The 18,404-nt window shown below is 42.0% G+C and overlaps 2 protein-coding genes across 8 annotated transcripts in view; one reads left to right on the top strand and one right to left on the bottom strand.

Annotated features, from left to right (window-relative positions):
- CYTL1 (cytokine like 1) overlaps nt 1–18,404 on the top strand; it is a 152,367-nt gene that overhangs the window by 54,106 nt on the left and 79,857 nt on the right. The window lies entirely within an intron of this gene.
- STK32B (serine/threonine kinase 32B) overlaps nt 1–18,404 on the bottom strand; it is a 251,940-nt gene that overhangs the window by 189,652 nt on the left and 43,884 nt on the right. For all 4 annotated transcript variants that reach the window (XM_048848884.2, XM_048848883.2, XM_048848886.2 and 1 more), the window contains one exon: nt 11,790–11,941. In XM_048848884.2, coding sequence (XP_048704841.2) covers nt 11,790–11,941 — 152 coding nt within the window. The remainder of the gene's footprint in view (nt 1–11,789; nt 11,942–18,404) is intronic.

The raw sequence follows: 18,404 nt of genomic DNA, 5'->3' as shown, positions 1-18,404 counted from the left end.
AAGCAGGGACAGCTCACATTCTGAGCCGATGATGGAGATAAATAAATATTGCTGAAAACACTTCACTGTCCAAAAATGCACTTTTGGTGCCGGTTTAGTGTTGCAAAGTGCTCTGGCTCTGCAGAAACCAGTATCGAGGAGTCCCACGTCAGAGCCAGTGGAAAACTCCAAAAAGCGAAAAACATGACATGTTTTTTCCGATGGGAGCACTTCATGTTTGAGCTTAAACAGACAATTTACAGTTGACTTATTCAGTAGCATAACCTTGGTTATTATGAACGCAGCAGACAAGGTGTTAGCAAGAACCTGGGAGACTGGCATCCATATTTTGGCTACAGTTAATATCCTTTATAGGTTGCTATTTCCAATTTTAATTGATTTTGAAGCCGCTTTAATCTGGGCTAGTAGTCTACAGCAGTAATCTAAAACCAGTGAGACTCCTGTAAGCTTCTCTTATGAAACACACACACACACACACACATCCCAGACGGTGCTGCGCTGGAAGGAAAATATATCAAACTATATCGCTCCCCTGACAATGCAGCCAACCCTACTTTATGTGGTGTAAGTGTATTAACCATATAGCTTGGAGTAGACTAGGAAAATGGCCTGTATGTTGACAATGATAGATTCCCAAAGCTGCAGAGGAGCCAGCCACAGCAGAAGCTGCCAAAGCAGGGAGTGCTGCCCTGGAGGGGAGGGGTAAAATGGGTCCCAGCCAGGACCACCCCTCGCCAGAGTACTGCCCTGGGCCCAGTACTATGCAGGGGCGCTTTTCTTTCCATGTAGCAGATCCCCTTAAGTAAATACATCCAAAATCATAGTCATGGAACTAACATGTCCGATGCCATCAAATTGTTCACTCTGCTTGTGTGTTCTACCTCTTCCCACACCCTGTGTCTTGTCTATTTAGATCGTAAGCTCTTTGGGGCAGGGACCTTCTATTATACTGCCTAACAACATGGGACCCCATTCTCGAACATTTTCTGAATAAACATAATTCACAATAATATTCCCCTCAACTGGCATTGTAAACACTTTGCTTAAAAATATATCCTGTCAAAATTGTCAATTAAAGTTACAAAAAACTCAGTTGCTACTTTGTCCCAACAGATCTCAGTCAGACTGTCAGGAATGTTGCTGAAAATGTGTCTCTCCCTTCTATGCCAACAGTTAAGCCATTTTCAACACCTGAGTTGTTGGGCAGGGAGGATCTACTGCCAGCAACTGGTCTTTATGGTTTTCCTGGAGGAGCTAGTCAATCCCTTCAGACTCCAAAGTTGTGCCAAGTGGGCAGTGCAATGTATTGGTATATAGTAGATTTAAACTTGGGTTCTTGGCTCAGTCCTAAGGTCAACTGGAAGAAAGATGGTTTGTGGGCCTCTTAAGGGTAGGCAACAGAGTCTGGCCTAGAGGACCCCTGGGTGGAGATGGGAATGAGTAAGACGACTAAAATATTACTGACCAGTATAAAGTAAAATGTTGAAGTCTAGAGTTGCGTGCTGCAGTCTTAGCATGAGATTGTGTTAAGAATCAGCATTTCTACAGCTCATTCATCTCAGAGAAGAGCTGATGAAAAGCTGGGCTGCTTTTCATTTTAAAAAGAAATCTCTATTACCAGAAATGCCTGTAAAACAGATAAAGCTGGTTATAAGGCTCACATATCTTTACACACATTTATTCAGTTTTATTTCCTAAGTGTAGGCTATAAATCAAACCACCGAACCCTTTTTGAAAAACTGAGTTTTACTCAGGCTATTATTTAACATTGGGACAGAGGGGGAGGGAAATGACCTCTCTCTATATCAGACATTATGAAATGCTGTTCATATTTCAAATAATACGATTAATAAGTTCTGCTTGTGGAGTTAAATTTAATTTAAAAAAATGAGACAAGATGCATGAGCCTCATAAAAAATTTTTATCTGGCTCTTCTGAAGGAGAGGCTCTACCTTGTTTAATATTGGCTATTCTGTATATTTTACATGCACTGGGCCAAATTCTCTGCTGGGGTTATCGATTGACTTCAGTGAAGTTACTGACCTCAATGGACTTAGCCCCACCATAGATTTTGACCTAATACCTTAAAACTGTTGACAGACAAATTGCACAATCACCTCTCATCACTTTCTTGTGGATTTCTGATTCAAGACCTAACTGCTTTCCAGTAGTTGTGTTACAGAGGGGGAAAGAAACATGAAATTTTGCATTGAGCTACGGATTAACTTTTTTTCCTTGATAATTTAATTGCACGAAGAAAGATTTTTTTTAAAGCGTAAGGAGATTTGTCATTATGTACTACTATTATGTAATTATGTATTACTACTTTCATGGCTACAATTGTTAATATTTGGAAGTACCTATTCTGTCTAGGGAGGCTCCAGAGAGCCTATAATTAAGTTGTCTTGTCTGGAGATGTCAAAAATATAAAGGGAAGGGTAAACCCCTTTAAAATCCCTCCTGGCCAGAGGAAAACTCCTCTCACCTGTAAAGGGTTAAGAAGCTAAAGGTAACCTCGCTGGCACCTGACCAAAATGACCAATGAGGAGACAAGATACTTTCAAAAGCTGGGAGGAGGGAGAAAAACAAAGGGTCTCTGTCTGTCTATATGCTGCTTTTGTCGGGGATAGACCAGGAATGGAGTCTTAGAACTTTTAGTAAGTAATCTAGCTAGGTATGTGTTAGATTATGATTTCTTTAAATGGCTGAGAAAAGAATTGTGCTGAATAGAATAACTATTTCTGTCTGTAAAAAGAAAAGGAGTACTTGTGGCACCTTAGAGACTAACCAATTTATTTGAGCATGTGCTTTCGTGAGCCACAGCTCACTTCATCAGATGTGTACCGTGGAAACTGCAGCAGACTTTATATACACACAGAGAATATGAAACAATACCTCCTCCCACCCCACTGTCCTGCTGGTAATAGCTTATCTAAAGTGATCAGCAGGTGGGCCATTTCCAGCACAAATCCAGGTTTTCTCACCCTCCACCCCCCCCCCCCCACAAATTCACTCTCCTGCTGGTGCTAGCCCATCCAAAGTGACAACTCTTTACATAATCAAGTCGGGCTATTTCCTGCATAGATCCAGGTTTTCTCACTTCCCCCCCCCCCCCCATACACACACAAACTCACTCTCCTGCTGGTAATAGCTCATCTAAACTGACCACTCTCCAAGTTTAAATCCAAGTTAAACCAGAATATCTGGGGGGGGGGGGGTAGGAAAAAACAAGAGGAAACAGGCTACCTTGCATAATGACTTAGCCACTCCCAGTCTCTATTTAAGCCTAAATTAATAGTATCCAATTTGCAAATGAATTCCAATTCAGCAGTTTCTCGCTGGAGTCTGGATTTGAAGTTTTTTTGTTTTAAGATAGCGACCTTCATGTCTGTGATTGCGTGACCAGAGAGATTGAAGTGTTCTCCGACTGGTTTATGAATGTTATAATTCTTGACATCTGATTTGTGTCCATTTATTCTTTTACGTAGAGACTGTCCAGTTTGACCAATGTACATGGCAGAGGGGCATTGCTGGCACATGATGGCATATATCACATTGGTGGATGTGCAGGTGAACGAGCCTCTGATAGTGTGGCTGATGTTATTAGGCCCTGTGATGGTGTCCCCTGAATAGATATGTGGGCACAATTGGCAACGGGCTTTGTTGCAAGGATAAGTTCCTGGGTTAGTGGTTCTGTTGTGTGGTATGTGGTTGTTGGTGAGTATTTGCTTCAGGTTGCGGGGCTGTCTGTAGGCAAGGACTGGCCTGTCTCCCAAGACTTGTGAGAGTGTTGGGTCATCCTTTAGGATAGGTTGTAGATCCTTAATAATGCGTTGGAGGGGTTTTAGTTGGGGGCTGAAGGTGACCGCTAGTGGCGTTCTGTTATTTTCTTTGTTAGGCCTGTCCTGTAGTAGGTAACTTCTGGGAACTCTTCTGGCTCTATCAATCTGTTTCTTTACTTCTGCAGGTGGGTATTGTAGTTGTAAGAAAGCTTGACAGAGATCTTGTAGGTGTTTGTCTCTGTCTGAGGGGTTGGAGCAAATGCGGTTGTATCGCAGAGCTTGGCTGTAGACGATGGATCGTGTGGTGTGGTCAGGGTGAAAGCTGGAGGCATGCAGGTAGGAATAGCAGTCAGTAGGTTTCCGGTATAGGGTGGTGGTTATGTGGCCATTGTTTATTAGCACTGTAGTGTCCAGGAAGTGGATCTCTTGTGTGGACTGGACCAGGCTGAGGTTGGTGGTGGGATGGAAATTGTTGAAATCATGGTGGAATTCCTCAAGGGCTTCTTTTCCATGGGTCCAGATGATGAAGATGTCATCAATATAGCGCAAGTAGAGTAGGGGCTTTAGGGGACGAGAGCTGAGGAAGCGTTGTTCTAAATCAGCCATAAAAATGTTGGCATACTGTGGGGCCATGCGGGTACCCATAGCAGTGCCGCTGATCTGAAGGTATACATTGTCCCCAAATGTGAAATAGTGAAGGTCGCTATCTTAAAACAAAAAAACTTCAAATCCAGACTCCAGCGAGAAACTGCTGAATTGGAATTCATTTGCAAATTGGATACTATTAATTTAGGCTTAAATAGAGACTGGGAGTGGCTAAGTCATTATGCAAGGTAGCCTGTTTCCTCTTGTTTTTTCCTACCCCCCCCCCCCCCCAGATATTCTGGTTTAACTTGGATTTAAACTTGGAGAGTGGTCAGTTTAGATGAACTATTACCAGCAGGAGAGTGAGTTTGTGTGTGTATGGGGGTGGGGGGGAAGTGAGAAAACCTGGATCTATGCAGGAAATAGCCCGACTTGATTATGTAAAGAGTTGTCACTTTGGATGGGCTAGCACCAGCAGGAGAGTGAATTTGTGTGGGGGGGTGGAGGGTGAGAAAACCTGGATTTGTGCTGGAAATGGCCCACCTGCTGATCACTTTAGATAAGCTATTACCAGCAGGACAGTGGGGTGGGAGGAGGTATTGTTTCATATTCTCTGTGTGTATATAAAGTCTGCTGCAGTTTCCACGGTACACATCTGATGAAGTGAGCTGTGGCTCACGAAAGCTCATGCTCAAATAAATTGGTTAGTCTCTAAGGTGCCACAAGTACTCCTTTTCTTTTTGCGAATACAGACTAACACGGCTATTTCTGTCTGTGTATCTTTTTTGTAACTTAAGGTTTTGCCTAGAGGGATTCTCTATGTTTTGAATCTAATTACCCTGTAAGGTATCTACCATCCTGATTTTACAGAGGGGATTTCTTTACTTCTATTTACTCCTATTTCTATTAAAAGTCTTCTTGTAAGAAAACTGAATGCTTTTTCATTGTTCTCAGATCCAAGGGTTTGGGTCTGTGGTCACCTATGCAAATTGGTGAGGCTTTTTACCAAACCTTGTCCAGGAAGTGGGGTGCAAGGTTTTGGGAAGTATTTTGGGGGGAAAGATGTTTCCAAACGGCTCTTCCCCAGTAACCAGTATTTGTTTGGTGGTGGTAGCGGCCAATCCAAGGACAAAGGGTGAAATATTTTGTACCTTGGGGTAGTTTTTGACCTAAGCTGGTAAAGATAAGTTTAGGAGGTTTTTATGCAGGTCCCCACATCTGTACCCTAGTATTCAGAGTGGGGGAGGAATCTTGACAGGAGAGTCCCCAAAATTTGCTCTTAATTTTATATTTGGGGTTCCACATTTTCAATTACTATACATGCAGGATTTTTGTTGATATGCGTTTGATTTTAATCTGTTGAAATCTCAGGGTTATGAGACAGTCTGTGAATACACTCAGATTTTGAAGGCCTAGAGGACAGGTTTGTAAGCAACATAATTTGGCCTTGAGTTTTTTAAAAAATGATTCTGGGCCCTTGTCCTTTACCTTTAAGGTTTATTTTTATTATTCACTCCAATTTTGAGTGTATTATGCATTTATCATGATACACTGAACACGTGTTTATTAATAGAGCTGTTTAGAAACCAGAATTTCCATCCTGTGGAAAATTCAGATATTTTGAAATTAGTTTTCATCCTGAATTGAGCAAAAAAAAGTTGAAATACTGAAATTTTTTTCACAGAACAGAAATTCTAAAACATTTTAATCTGGAAATGCCAGAGTGGTGTTTTGACATTTTCAATCAAAACAAAATGTTACGACATTCTTGAATTGAAAATTCTTCATGTTGGTTTTGTTCTACACTAATCTGTGTCCCCTGTGTTGCCTCATGGGAGTTGTAGCTTGGGTTCTTTATGCCTCATTTCCTGTATTGGAGGGAGTCCCCAGATGGACTACAACTCCCATGATGTACCATGTCACATGACTCTCATGATGCACTATGGCATCTTAATCAGAGAGGAGAAGGGAGTGCATTATAGAACTTGTAGTCCAGACAAGAAGACCAGTCCATAGAGGAAAGTTGGACATAAGGCACCATAGCAGCTCCGGCAAACACAGGTTAATGTTAGACTGACCCAAAATGAAACATTTTGATTTGGTTTAACCTGACCCAAAACAAACTAAACTATTTCATTTTGAGTCTCCTGAAGGAAAACCCAAAAATTTTGCATAAAATTTTGATTTTATGGAAACTGCATTTTGATGGAAAATTCCTGACCAACCAATTAACATTAACGCTGAGCAACAGAACACTTTTGCTGGTATCTACACACATTTGACTTCTATCTTTACTCCAAACACTGTTCATCACACTGAGCACTTGTTCCACTGATTGTTCCTGGCAAACATAGAGCAAATCCCAATCAGTGTAGAAATATCTTGAACAAACATTTTGTTGTTCTTAAACCCCTCCCCCCCACCACCACCACACACACACCACAATCACTTTGATGTAATGAAAAACAAGATAATTTCAGGCCCCTTAGGGAAGTTCCTGGGACACCAGGACATCATATGAAAAGTGGAATATATGGTCATTATATGTCTTCTGGTTTTGTTTGTGTCACTTTCCAAAGTGCTTGTTCACCAGATAACTCACTGCTAGAGAAATGCAAACAGAATGCCGATTAACCTTGCAAACCAGCCAGCTTTAAAGAGTCCATGCTGTGTGGAGTATAGACATTGTGGGTGAAATCCTGGCCCCACTGAAATCAATAGTAAAACTCCCATTAGGATTTCATATAGAGTTGGTTGGAGAAACATTGACAGAACCACATTCTGTCAGAATACTGAGTTCCACCAAAACGTTTTGCAAAATTGGGTTGATGTCACTGGAATTTCAATTTGGAAGAAAACTGGGGGGGAAGTTCCAATGAAACATTCTGATTTTTTATTTGGAAATGACTTGTCATTTTCAATTTTTTTTTTACTGCATTTTGTTTTATAACATAATATAAAATAAGTCTAAATCAAAACAAAGCAAAACACATCGATGAACGCAAAACAAAAAAGGTTCAGAATTTTCCTTGGTGGGGAATTTGTTCGGATTTGGAACAAAACCTGATTTTGAAATCTCAAAATCCTTTGCAAAACAGAACCTTCATTCTCCACACCATTCTAACTTAGCCAGTCTACAAAGCTAGTTAACAGCCTTCACTGCTCTTCAGTTTTCGGAAGCCCAGAGCAAAACCTATTTCAAGCCACAATAATTAAACATACTTTCAAGATATCACATTAGTTTCAACAACATGTCGCCTTTAGAAGCTCAGATACTATGACAACGGGACATGGTGTCTAGACAGACAGACTATTCCCAAATGTGCCTAGCCAGAAAGAACACAACAGCTCACATGGATTCCAGCTCAGTCCATGTGCATATGTAACCCACACACCTCCTGGGTGGGGTGCTCTATCCCCTCTAGTGGCACCGAGACCACTTAGAGATTAATGAGTCTGCTACAGCCTTAGCTAAGTACCATGTGGCTGTTAGTTCATGCAGTAGAGGCTCATGCATTTACCTCTAGAGGTCCCAGGTTCAATCCCGCCCGCCAATGACCGGGGGTCTGTTGGTGTTACACATGCACTAAGATGATTAATCCTTTAAAATTCATATGCTAATCTGTAAAATGTACTTGTTGCAGCCTGTAGGCACATATACAACAATGTGAAAAAAACATAAAATTAACATAACTAATTGAAATAATTTCAGCTCAAAAGAACTAAAAAACTGCCAAAACCAAAAAAAGAAATGCTAGTTCTTGTCATCTACTTTCCCCATTAGTATGGTGAAAAATTGACTCCCCCCAGAGACAATCCCGCTAATCAGCCATGTGAGTTGTAACTAACATGGAAACTTATTTCATGTAGATTACTACTGCAAACTGCAAGTGATAATGTATTGAACAGATTGCTCATTTCACAGGTGATCAATGAAAATTCCATTATTTTAAGACATATTAATACTTAGATCACAGAAAATACATTTAGGAGAAACATTCCTTTCATATTTTCAGTAGTCTATTTAATAATTTGTTACTTTTTTATTAAATAACCATGATGTAATAGAGGACTGTATCTATGTATACACTTTAGTCTGGAACAAAAAAACATTCTTATGACAGACATACAGATGTTTTTTATTGGTGCCCTCACAATACAATAAACAAAAAGGTCAGGACCTGAAGTTAAGGAGTGGGATATCTTATGAGCTTCAGACAGAACTGCATTACACAAACAAGGTTTGTAATAGAGAACAAACTACAAAAACCTGCAATTGTTGAAATTTGAGAGATCCAGTTGGATTCTGGAAGCATGCTGTCTACGCAAAGGCCAACTAAACTTGGTCCAGTGAAGGATGGTCCAATGCTTAGGGCACTAGCCTAGTACTTGGGAGACTGGGTTGCAAGTTCCTGCTTTGCCACAGATTTCCTTTGTGACCCTGGGTGAATTACCTAGCCTCAATGTAGCTCACTGTAAAATGGGGATAACACTTCCATACTTCACAGAAGAGTTGAGAAAATAAATACTTCAACAATTATGAGGTGCTTGGGCACTGCAGTAGTGGGCACCATGGAGTACAAAAATCTATCTAAGGTGCCTGTATTAGCCAATTTTAGATCATCATCAAACATTTTTCTCACGCAGGTCTTTTTGGATTTTTCTGGTCTTCCTTTGACCCTGAAATTTTCCAGTATTTTATAATATTAAACGTCTCTAGCGGAGTTAGGGCAACATATACACAGGATATATTTCATGTGAATCCTCAGATCATGAGATTATAGTCCCAGGAGTGTCATAAAAACAGATTAATTATTTATCAAAAAATCTTGTCATGAAAATGAATACATTTTGTGGTATTGCCTGTTCCCAGTTTTAATCTGTGTCACAAAAAGGAAAAATAATGAGAAGAGGAATTTGTCAGGCATTAAAATTCTGTGATAAATCAGTCTCACTGTTGTGAAATCAAAACCTGGCATACAATTTGTTTCACAACAGATGTTTGATCTTTGGGACTGATCCATTATTAATATTGCTAAAGTTTCTTGTAGCTTATATGGCCTAATGGTCCAATTAAGAAAATGGTTCTGTCCTAAATCGGGATCACTTGTGCCCATATATACCAGAAGAAACACTGGCCCTTAGCATTCGTGAAAGGTGCCAGATTGACAACAAGTGAATCAGATGTCGCTCCATTATTTACCTATGTAGACACAGAATGAGCAAAATGAGAGCCAAGAGAGGGTAGGTTAGCTGTCCATATAGTCAGCTAATCTTTGGCCTCTCTGCCAAAACAGCCAAAAACTGTAGCAAGCCTGCGTAGGCCTTGCTGGAGCCCTGGGCATGGCCAAAGGGTATGAGCCAAGGCTATGAATTAGGGTAGGGCTTGTTAGAATAGGAATATTGGGTGTCAGCTAAGCAAGTAAGCGCATTCCTGACCTGACAGGATGGTACAGAAACAGACAGAGTTCTCAAGTAACTATGTAAACACATTCTTAAGAGATGGTACAAGAACACACTGATCTCTCATAAAGGTAAATAAGGGATGACAGGATAATGGATGAGGATGTTACATTCAAACCACCAGGTACAAGGATAAAGGTGGTAACTAACAACACCTGGAGTGTAATTCATAACTTGTTTGTATCAATGTTTAAAAGGAGCAGTCATAGGAGAGACATATTTGTACTAGTCTAGGGAACACATCCTGGTGTGCTGATTGAACTGGTACGTTGTCATGGGTATATATATGTTAGTGTACCTGCAGCTAGTACTGTGCTTTGTCAACGATAAACTTGGCTGAGCACCTTTGCCACTGAACCAAGCCTGTGGTCTCTCTTTATGACTAACATTGAGGTCTGCTGATTCAACATAGAATATCAGGGTTTGAAGGGACCTCAGGAGGTCATCTAGTCTAACCCCCTGCTCAAAGCAGGACCAATCCCCAATTTTTGTCCCAGATCCCTAAATGGGGCCCTTGAGAATTGAACTCACAACCCTGGGTTTAGCAGGCCAATGCTCAAAGCACTGAGCTATCCCTCCCCCATGGTGCAGCTAACACCGGAGCTCCAAGAAAAGCAACACTCCAAAGCACTAACAGCAGCCTGTTTGCCCAGTGGACACTTGCAGACCATGAACCTACCCACTAAGTGAAGAGCTATGAAAAGGCAATGACTTTTGATCCCCATAGCAACTAATCCAGATTATTTTCAGATCAGAGGTGAAAAACTTGCATCCTATTGCCCAGCATCCTCAGACATAAGCAGTACAGTTTATGAAGTCACCAGAGGTATATCTGATCTACTCATTGTCTCTTTGCCAAAAAATTCTCAGATCCACCATGCGAGGCTGAGACACTCAAATGCCATAATGACAAAGGTCATGAACGTACCTGGGGATGGATAGATGTTTGAATTCTATTTCCAGCCATTAGTTCTGTTTCCAAAACAGAAGAGTACTTTGGGGAATGATAGAGATTCTGTTACCCGTGAAGCTAGGACAAGTCAAATAGCAAAATACTTTCCCTACTGCCACATCTATGAAAATATTTGAATCATCACTGGAGTCAGGCATCTCCTTTTGAACTTTCCACCTGTCACCTGTTGAATGATACCTGTTATTCTCCTTATTTCCAGACTACTGCAACTCCCAGCTACAGTCAAATGTCATATCACTATCTTTATTATAACAATGGCTGCCCACAACATCCATTATTCTCAGTCTTATGAAGTAAACATCCAGAATAACTGAGTAATTTGCTGAAGTTGTACAATGTACCAGAGGAGAAAACAGCCATTTCGTCTAGTAGAAAATGGTCCTTAACAACATTAAAAAGGAGAGAAGCTTCTGGAGATACTGTAGTTGGCATTGGCAAGATGAGAAAGGGAAGGGAGGGCCCACTGACATATTCGGGGGGGTGGGGGAGGGTGCGTGTGTGTATTTATAAATGGCATCTGATCCAGAATTTTAGTCTCATGGGCTGCCTAGTTAACTCTCCTTAGACAAAAAGCTTTTCCTTCCTTTAGTTTCATCTGCATCGAGAGACATGCTTTGAGCAAGGAGCTATTTTATCCTTATAAGTATTCACAATATCCATATACCAAAATCTTGTAATCAAACACCTAGCAAAACTAGTGTCACAGAAAATGATAAACCATGGGAGACCAAGTTTTTTTAACACAGTTACTGTAGCAATTTAGAAAGAAAACACACCAGAAAGTAAAAGCACATTGTTATGTTTAACCATTCCAACATGAAAGGGCACCTTTAAAATATTTACGGAAGCAAAACTACCAAAAAAATTGAATGAGCTTAAAAAAAAGTCTCAAAGAATCTTTTCAAGATTTCAACTCCCAGCAATTTGAACTGATTCAGCAATAAGGAGACAATAGGAGCCAGATAAAATTTTAAAGGTTTGCTTACCACAGATTGACTAGGAAGGGATGCTCAAGGCCCTGCATGATCTGTAGCTCCCGAAAGACATTCCGGACTTCATCTCTCTCAATGCACTTTTGTTTATTCATGTATTTCATGGCATACATTTTCTTGGTGTCTCTCTTCTGCACAATGCACACCTAATAGACAGCAAAGTTAAAAACATAAGTTTCACAGCTATTAGCCTTTTGGAATCACAGAAAAATATAACATTGTGACTTTAAAAAATATCCTTCTTCAATAATGATGATTACTTTAAGACTCTTAGGAGGAGTAAATGCTGGTAACCAGCAGGATCCTGAGTGAGACCTCAACTTAGCTTGTCTATAGCACTTTTCATTCCTAGATTTCAAAGTACTTTACAAAGGAGATATTATTATGTCCATTTTACAATGGGGGAACTGAGGCACAGAGAGGATGTGACTTGCATCACTTTGCATTAGTTGTGACTTGCATTAGTCATCCAGCAGGCTAATGGCACAGCCAGGAACAGAACCCAGTCTGTTCTTGAGTTCCAGTCCAGTGCTCTGTCCACCAGGCCACACTACCCCCTTTAGTTTAAAGCAGCAGTCCCCAAACTATTGAAGACTGCGCCCTCCCCTTATCCCTGTCCATGCCCTGCCCCTCCCCCTGCGTCAGGAGCGGGTTGCAGCTATGGCGATGTGGACAAGGGTAAGAGGACAGAAGCTGGGGCCGCAGGGATGGGGATGGGGATGGGGCCGGAAGCAGGGCCAGGGACCAAGGCAGGAATGGAGTTGCAACCGGGCTGCAGTGGGGGCCAGCAGCCAGGCCCACAGTCAGGTGTGGCTTCATCACTCCTGGCCCCACCCTCAGCCCCAGCGAAGCCCCACCAAGGCTGTGGACAAGGCCAGGCATGGAGCTGGGACTGTGGCTGGAGGCAGGGCCGGAGCAGAGCTCAGGGTAAGGAGGGCTCCCCACCCCCACCCCCAGGCCCACCACACACCCCCAAAGGTCCTGCCTGCCCCTCTAGGAGAGCATGCCCCATACTTTGGGGACCTCTGGTTTAATGAAAAGATTGTCTAGTGTCCTCATTCACAGAAGCACATGCACATAATAATTTCCTCATATAATGTGCCACAAAAGTCATCTAACTATCAGAGCTGTTCTCCAATTATTGTTAAGGAAAAGATGATCTTGCTCAAACTGGATTATCAAAGATTTTAAGGCTGAAAGAGATCATTGCAATCATCTAGTCTCAGGCCATAAATCACTTTGCTTTGGTTTCTTTTACAGCCTCAAAGAGTAAAACAAACTAATGCAAAGTGATGATCTAGTGTAAGCAAAGACTAGCTTAACTCTGATCTGGGTAAAACTGGACTGACAGCCATATTCTTAAATAGCAGGCATTTCTAAGAACCATCACTCTGAAACACCATTTGTGGTAACATTGGAACGTGGGGTTAAAATATATCTGGGCCTGAAAGCAGTGAGTGATCTCACATTCGCAACAAATGCTAAATACAGCCGCAAAACAATGTGGGTTAAGGATGGACTGAGAAGCTTTCCCATTGAATGCTCTTGTTCCTGCAGGGTTTTTTAAAGTCACCCCCTTGAAAGTGCTCTAATATACTTTTTGCTAGAATTTACCATGTTATTCCAAGTTAGTATTTGTATAACAGTAGCATAAACAGGTTCCAATCAGAATCCAAGTCCCATTCCACTAAGCACTGTACAAATGCATAAAACGTTATATGAGAACGTCACCCATGCTCTAGCCAATTTATGCCACATAAAAAGGGGCAGAGCTCTAGCATGAAGGGGATCTAAAAGCCCTGTATCCAGCTAAAGGAAGGATTTCCCCAGTGCAGGAACCATTGAAGACAGCCATAGGGCTGCCTTTTGAGTACCCTTTGCCTGCCCGAGCATAGGGTGTGTCTTCTGGGGGCAGGAGGGCATGTCAGAGATGGGGCCAGAGGAGAGACAGAGCTGCAAAGATTATATGCAGTGCTGTATCCCATATAGCAGCCCAAGTAGGCTGCCATAATTTAGGCTCCCCATGGCTAACTTACACCAGGTGCTCCAGAGCAGCCAAGGTTTTGGAAGGTGCAAAGATGGCTTAAAGTCACTTTAGGACTCCCTCCCTCTGGACTGCAGGTTCAGTGCACCAGCAGTCTCAGCCACTGCAAGTGTTCTGGGGGAAGGACAATCTAAGGGACAGATTTTGACAATTTTACTCACATTGAATAGCATTTTACACATCAGTGACTTAAAGGGGAATATCTGGGGGGTAAGGTACAAGTAAGGGGATCAGAATATGGCCCTTAGAAATCCTGACACACAAAGAGTAAGGGAAGGAAGAGAAATAGAATCAAATTTACACAATGTATATATATTTGCAATTTTTTAAAGATAAAGTGAGTTCCAGCTAACTCCATCTGCCCTTCAAGACATCATAAATTGATTGATTTCTTGTAGGCATCGCAACAGAGGTGGGTCTTGAGGAAAGGTTCAAAGAAGGAAAAGGTAGTGGCACTAAATCTATAAAGCTCTTTTGCAGGGCAGCTTTGGGACAGTGCAGCAATGGGTTGCCAGCTTCTATGGAATGTGTCCTTCAGACCTAATCTAGTCCTGTGATGGAGTGTATGATCCCCACACTGATGGACAAGTTTAAAGAAGAGTTCTGGGCCCAGAAGGCTGTATGTGCTGGGCATGCTCACTTTGGAGGTTCAGCTGTGAGCTGGGCTCAAAAATGGAGCGACTCAGCTCAGTCTAGGTGGACACAACAGGGGAGCATTTGAGGCTGAGGCTCCACTTAGCTGAGACAGCTGCCATTGGCCCTTCACCCCATGGAATCTGGGATGCAGCGGACAGAGGAAGACTCTCTGAACGCAGTCAGAGAGAACTCCAGGGGGAATCCAGAAGCTGACAAGTGACACTGATGGAGGAATCAAAGCTGGGTAGGAAGTGTCCCAAGGAACAGGCATAAGGGTGCCTGCCCCTAAGCCACATATTTGAGCTATTATTCAGAGGGTCCAAGGCTGGAGCCTGGTAGAGCAAGAAGGGTCTGGGTACCCCTACCACTGCCCACTGACTCTTGTCACTGAGCGGCATGGCCCAGATCACTGCCACTAGGTGGTGCTACCAGGCTCAGATATCAACCCCCGGCCCCCAACAATCCCTAAGGCATTATATTCTGTTCACATATAAAGTTAAAGTCACATTTTCCAATGTGAATAAATGCAGCTTCTGATTGCCTTTCTTGATGATAGAAGGCAAGTTATCTAGTTATCAAGGAAAACAAGGATGATAAAGATTTGGCTAAACCTATCACTGACGTATAACGGTGAGCGCAATAAAAGTTAAGTGTTTTTTTCCCTCTGAGATACCTAATGGAAGTCTAATGATTAGCGAAAGAACTCAGGAAAACTACAGGCTGAGTGCCAAGATGTCAATACAGCAACAACACAAGCGGTTACTTTCTCCCCCCCCCATTGTTATTATTCTCCCCCATTCCCTATATGTGTATAGGAGCATTAAAAAAAATGGGGGAGGGAAGCTGAAAGAGAGGGAAAATGTTCAGACTTGTCCAAGCTCTGCAGGATTGTAAAAAGCAGGAGTTTCAGTAGACATTCTTGATTCCCAGTCTGAAATTAAGTGAATGCTTATAGAACGCTAGATGTTCCAAACCAATTTCCCAATGCACTATGTAAATCAACCAGTAATGGATTTTTTGCTCACCACCCAAAGCCCAGAAGTCATTCATTTACATGAACATCTGGCTTACTTTTTTTCCTTCTAATCCTTGGCCAGGATTGCATGGTTTCCTTAGAAACTACCTGTTCTGTTGTATTACGAGTCTAAGGGCCCCGTTGAGATTTCTGAGAGATTGCTCAAAAAGTAAGGTGTTACAGTTTAAAGGTGGCAGGAACCAGTCTTAAGATTGCAATATAGGATCATGCACTCGGCATCTCAAATCTGCTCTAACATTTGAAATTAAGATAACACAATATTTATAAAAGTTTAAATTGATGTTAAAAGTGTTTTAAAAACAAGGACCTGCTCCTGAAAGGTGCTAAACTCTCTCCGTTCCCACTGAAGATGAGGGGGTTGAGCTATATGGAGGTGCTCATGATGGGATCTGACCCTCTGTTATTATCGGATACACATGTAACTTGTAAAGATGTGTCTTTAAAGAAATTTAAAAGGTACTGTTATAACAACTTGTTCCTACACACTTTTCAACATATAATTTTTTTTTTTGAGATTAATGAGAATTTTCATTAAAATACTAAAGATATTTTCTGGAAATCATGGAATGTTTGTATTGCTTAAATACTTTCAAATGCTTGGAGACATTTTGAAACATGGGCCACAACAAGTGGAAAAACAAAAATGGGAACACAAATCCAACATTTGTAAAGAGAAACAGGCTAACTGATGTGTAAAGAGGGAGGCAAGTGAACAGTTCCCTCATTTGCACATAAGTGTGGGATTCTGCACCTGTTGTGCTCACATTACAAACATTATCCATTTAGAATTTCCTTGTGAATATCAAGTCAATAATTAGAGTTCTGCACAGTTGGTACCTTCAGCTTCAGTATCAATGACACCTGCTGAATTTGTCTATCAGTTTGGTTTTGGGACATGTGATGCTTATTTTTAAAGTGTCCCTTACGAAAATGTTCAAATAAATTTGTTAGTCTCTAAGGTGCCACAAGTACTTCTTTTCTTTTAGCCACAGAGAGTTGTTTTTACATGCCTGAACTGCTGTCACTGGGAGATGGAATAGTCCCTTTCACCTGATAAAATCTAAAGACTGATTTGTTTCCTCTAATTCTGTTCTCTTAAAGCTAACAGCTGTCAAAGAATCTGACAAGGGCCATATTCATACAGAGTTGCCTTCCCCATGGAGCCCGCTGGAGAGTTAAACTGATGTGATTGCACCCGATGAAGCGAGCTGTAGCTCACGAAAGCTTATTCTCAAATAAATTGGTTAGTCTCTAAGGTGCCACAAGTACTCCTTTTCTTTTTACTGATGTGATTATGACTTCAGAGCTAGCTTGAACGTTTGAGGCACAATCCAGAGTAAAGTCCAGTGCTGGGCTGTATTCTGCCTCTGAATTCTCCAACATGCAAAGGGAGGACACACACTATTACACAAATTTGAGATCCAGTTTACACCCCTTGCTCAACAGGTCCCCAGAGTGCAAGGACTGCAATTCTACCTGGCCCTCACACCGTTGTGTAATGGAGGTGGGGTTTGGAAAAGGATTTATTGTATAAAAAGAAGGCAGAACTTGTCTCTTAGCCAGTTTCAATCTGCTACCTGTACTCTGAGGAGAAATTCACTGTGCTGCAGTATTCCCACCTAGTCACGTGGTCCTAAACAAACACTTCCTCTACCAATGATGGGGATTGCAGAGAATCACTTTCCCTGCTGGAGAATATATACCTACTAAGGGTATGTCTACACTATGAAATTAGGTCGAATTTATAGAAGTCGGTTTTTTAGAAATCGTTTTTATATATTCGAGTGTGTGTGTCCCCACAGAAAATGCTCTAAGTGCATTAACTCGGCAGAGTGCTTCCACAGTACCAAGGCAAGCGTCAACTTCTGGAGAGTTGCACTGTGGGTAGCTATCCCACAGTTCCTGCAGTCTCCGAAAATGAGATTCAAAAGTTCGCGGTTCTTTTCCTGTCTACCTGGCCAGTGCATCTGAGCTGAGAGTGCTGTCCAGTGTGGTCACAATGGAGCACTCTGGGATAGCTCCCAGAGGCCAATACCGTCGAATTGTGTCCACAGTACCCCAAATTCGACCCGGCAAGGACGATTTAAGCGCTAATCCCCTTGTCGGGGGTGGAGTAAGGAAATCGATTTTAAGAGCCCTTTAAGTCGAAAAAAAGGGCTTCATTGTGTGGACGGGTGCACGTTTACATTGATTTAACGCTGCTAAATTCGCCCTAAAGTCCTAGTGTAGACCAGGGCTAAGTCTCCCATCCACCCAGGAGAGTCGCAATTCCAGGTGTTCTGTGCTGGGCTCCAGAGCAGCTGCCTAGGGGAGACAACTGGAAACAGAGGTGAGGTACTCTATCTCCACACACTGTTAGTCCCAACTAAGTTGTTCCTGTCTATGTCTGGGACAAACTTGCTAAGACAATAGATAGTAGATGTGTATAGGGATACAGAATCTATCCTCCACTCCTGATCTGTCCCCTCATGCTCCAAGCCACTAATATCCATGGTCTCAGCTAGGTGGCCCTGGCCATAGACTGGAGAAACTTAGAAAAGGGTTGGGGGCTGGGTGTTACAGACCTGGCTTTACACCACTAAGGAATTTCTCTGACCCAGGGAACCCTCAGCTGCCCTTTTAAGGCATGACCAATACAAAACAGCTGGAACTGAGGCAAAACATCTAGCCCAGAATCTTCTCATGTCACTTCAAGCTCAAGAATATTTGTGGCCATATTGTCAAGAAACATTATTACTCCGCGCTGGTGCAGTATGTTGCTGTTGGATAAACTGCAGATTATTAGAAAATACTTTACCAATTATTCAGTCAAGCAGGCCCTGACTGTGGGACTGATTCTGGTCTCACATCCGTGTTACACCAGTGGTGCTCCCTTGACTTTAGTAGAACTATT

Source organism: Caretta caretta, chromosome 4 (genome assembly GCF_965140235.1).
Source record: "Caretta caretta isolate rCarCar2 chromosome 4, rCarCar1.hap1, whole genome shotgun sequence".
In the NCBI taxonomy this organism is placed as follows: domain Eukaryota; kingdom Metazoa; phylum Chordata; order Testudines; family Cheloniidae; genus Caretta; species Caretta caretta.
The sequence above is the reverse complement of the archived record's forward strand: the minus strand, read 5'-3'. Positions and strand labels throughout refer to the sequence as shown.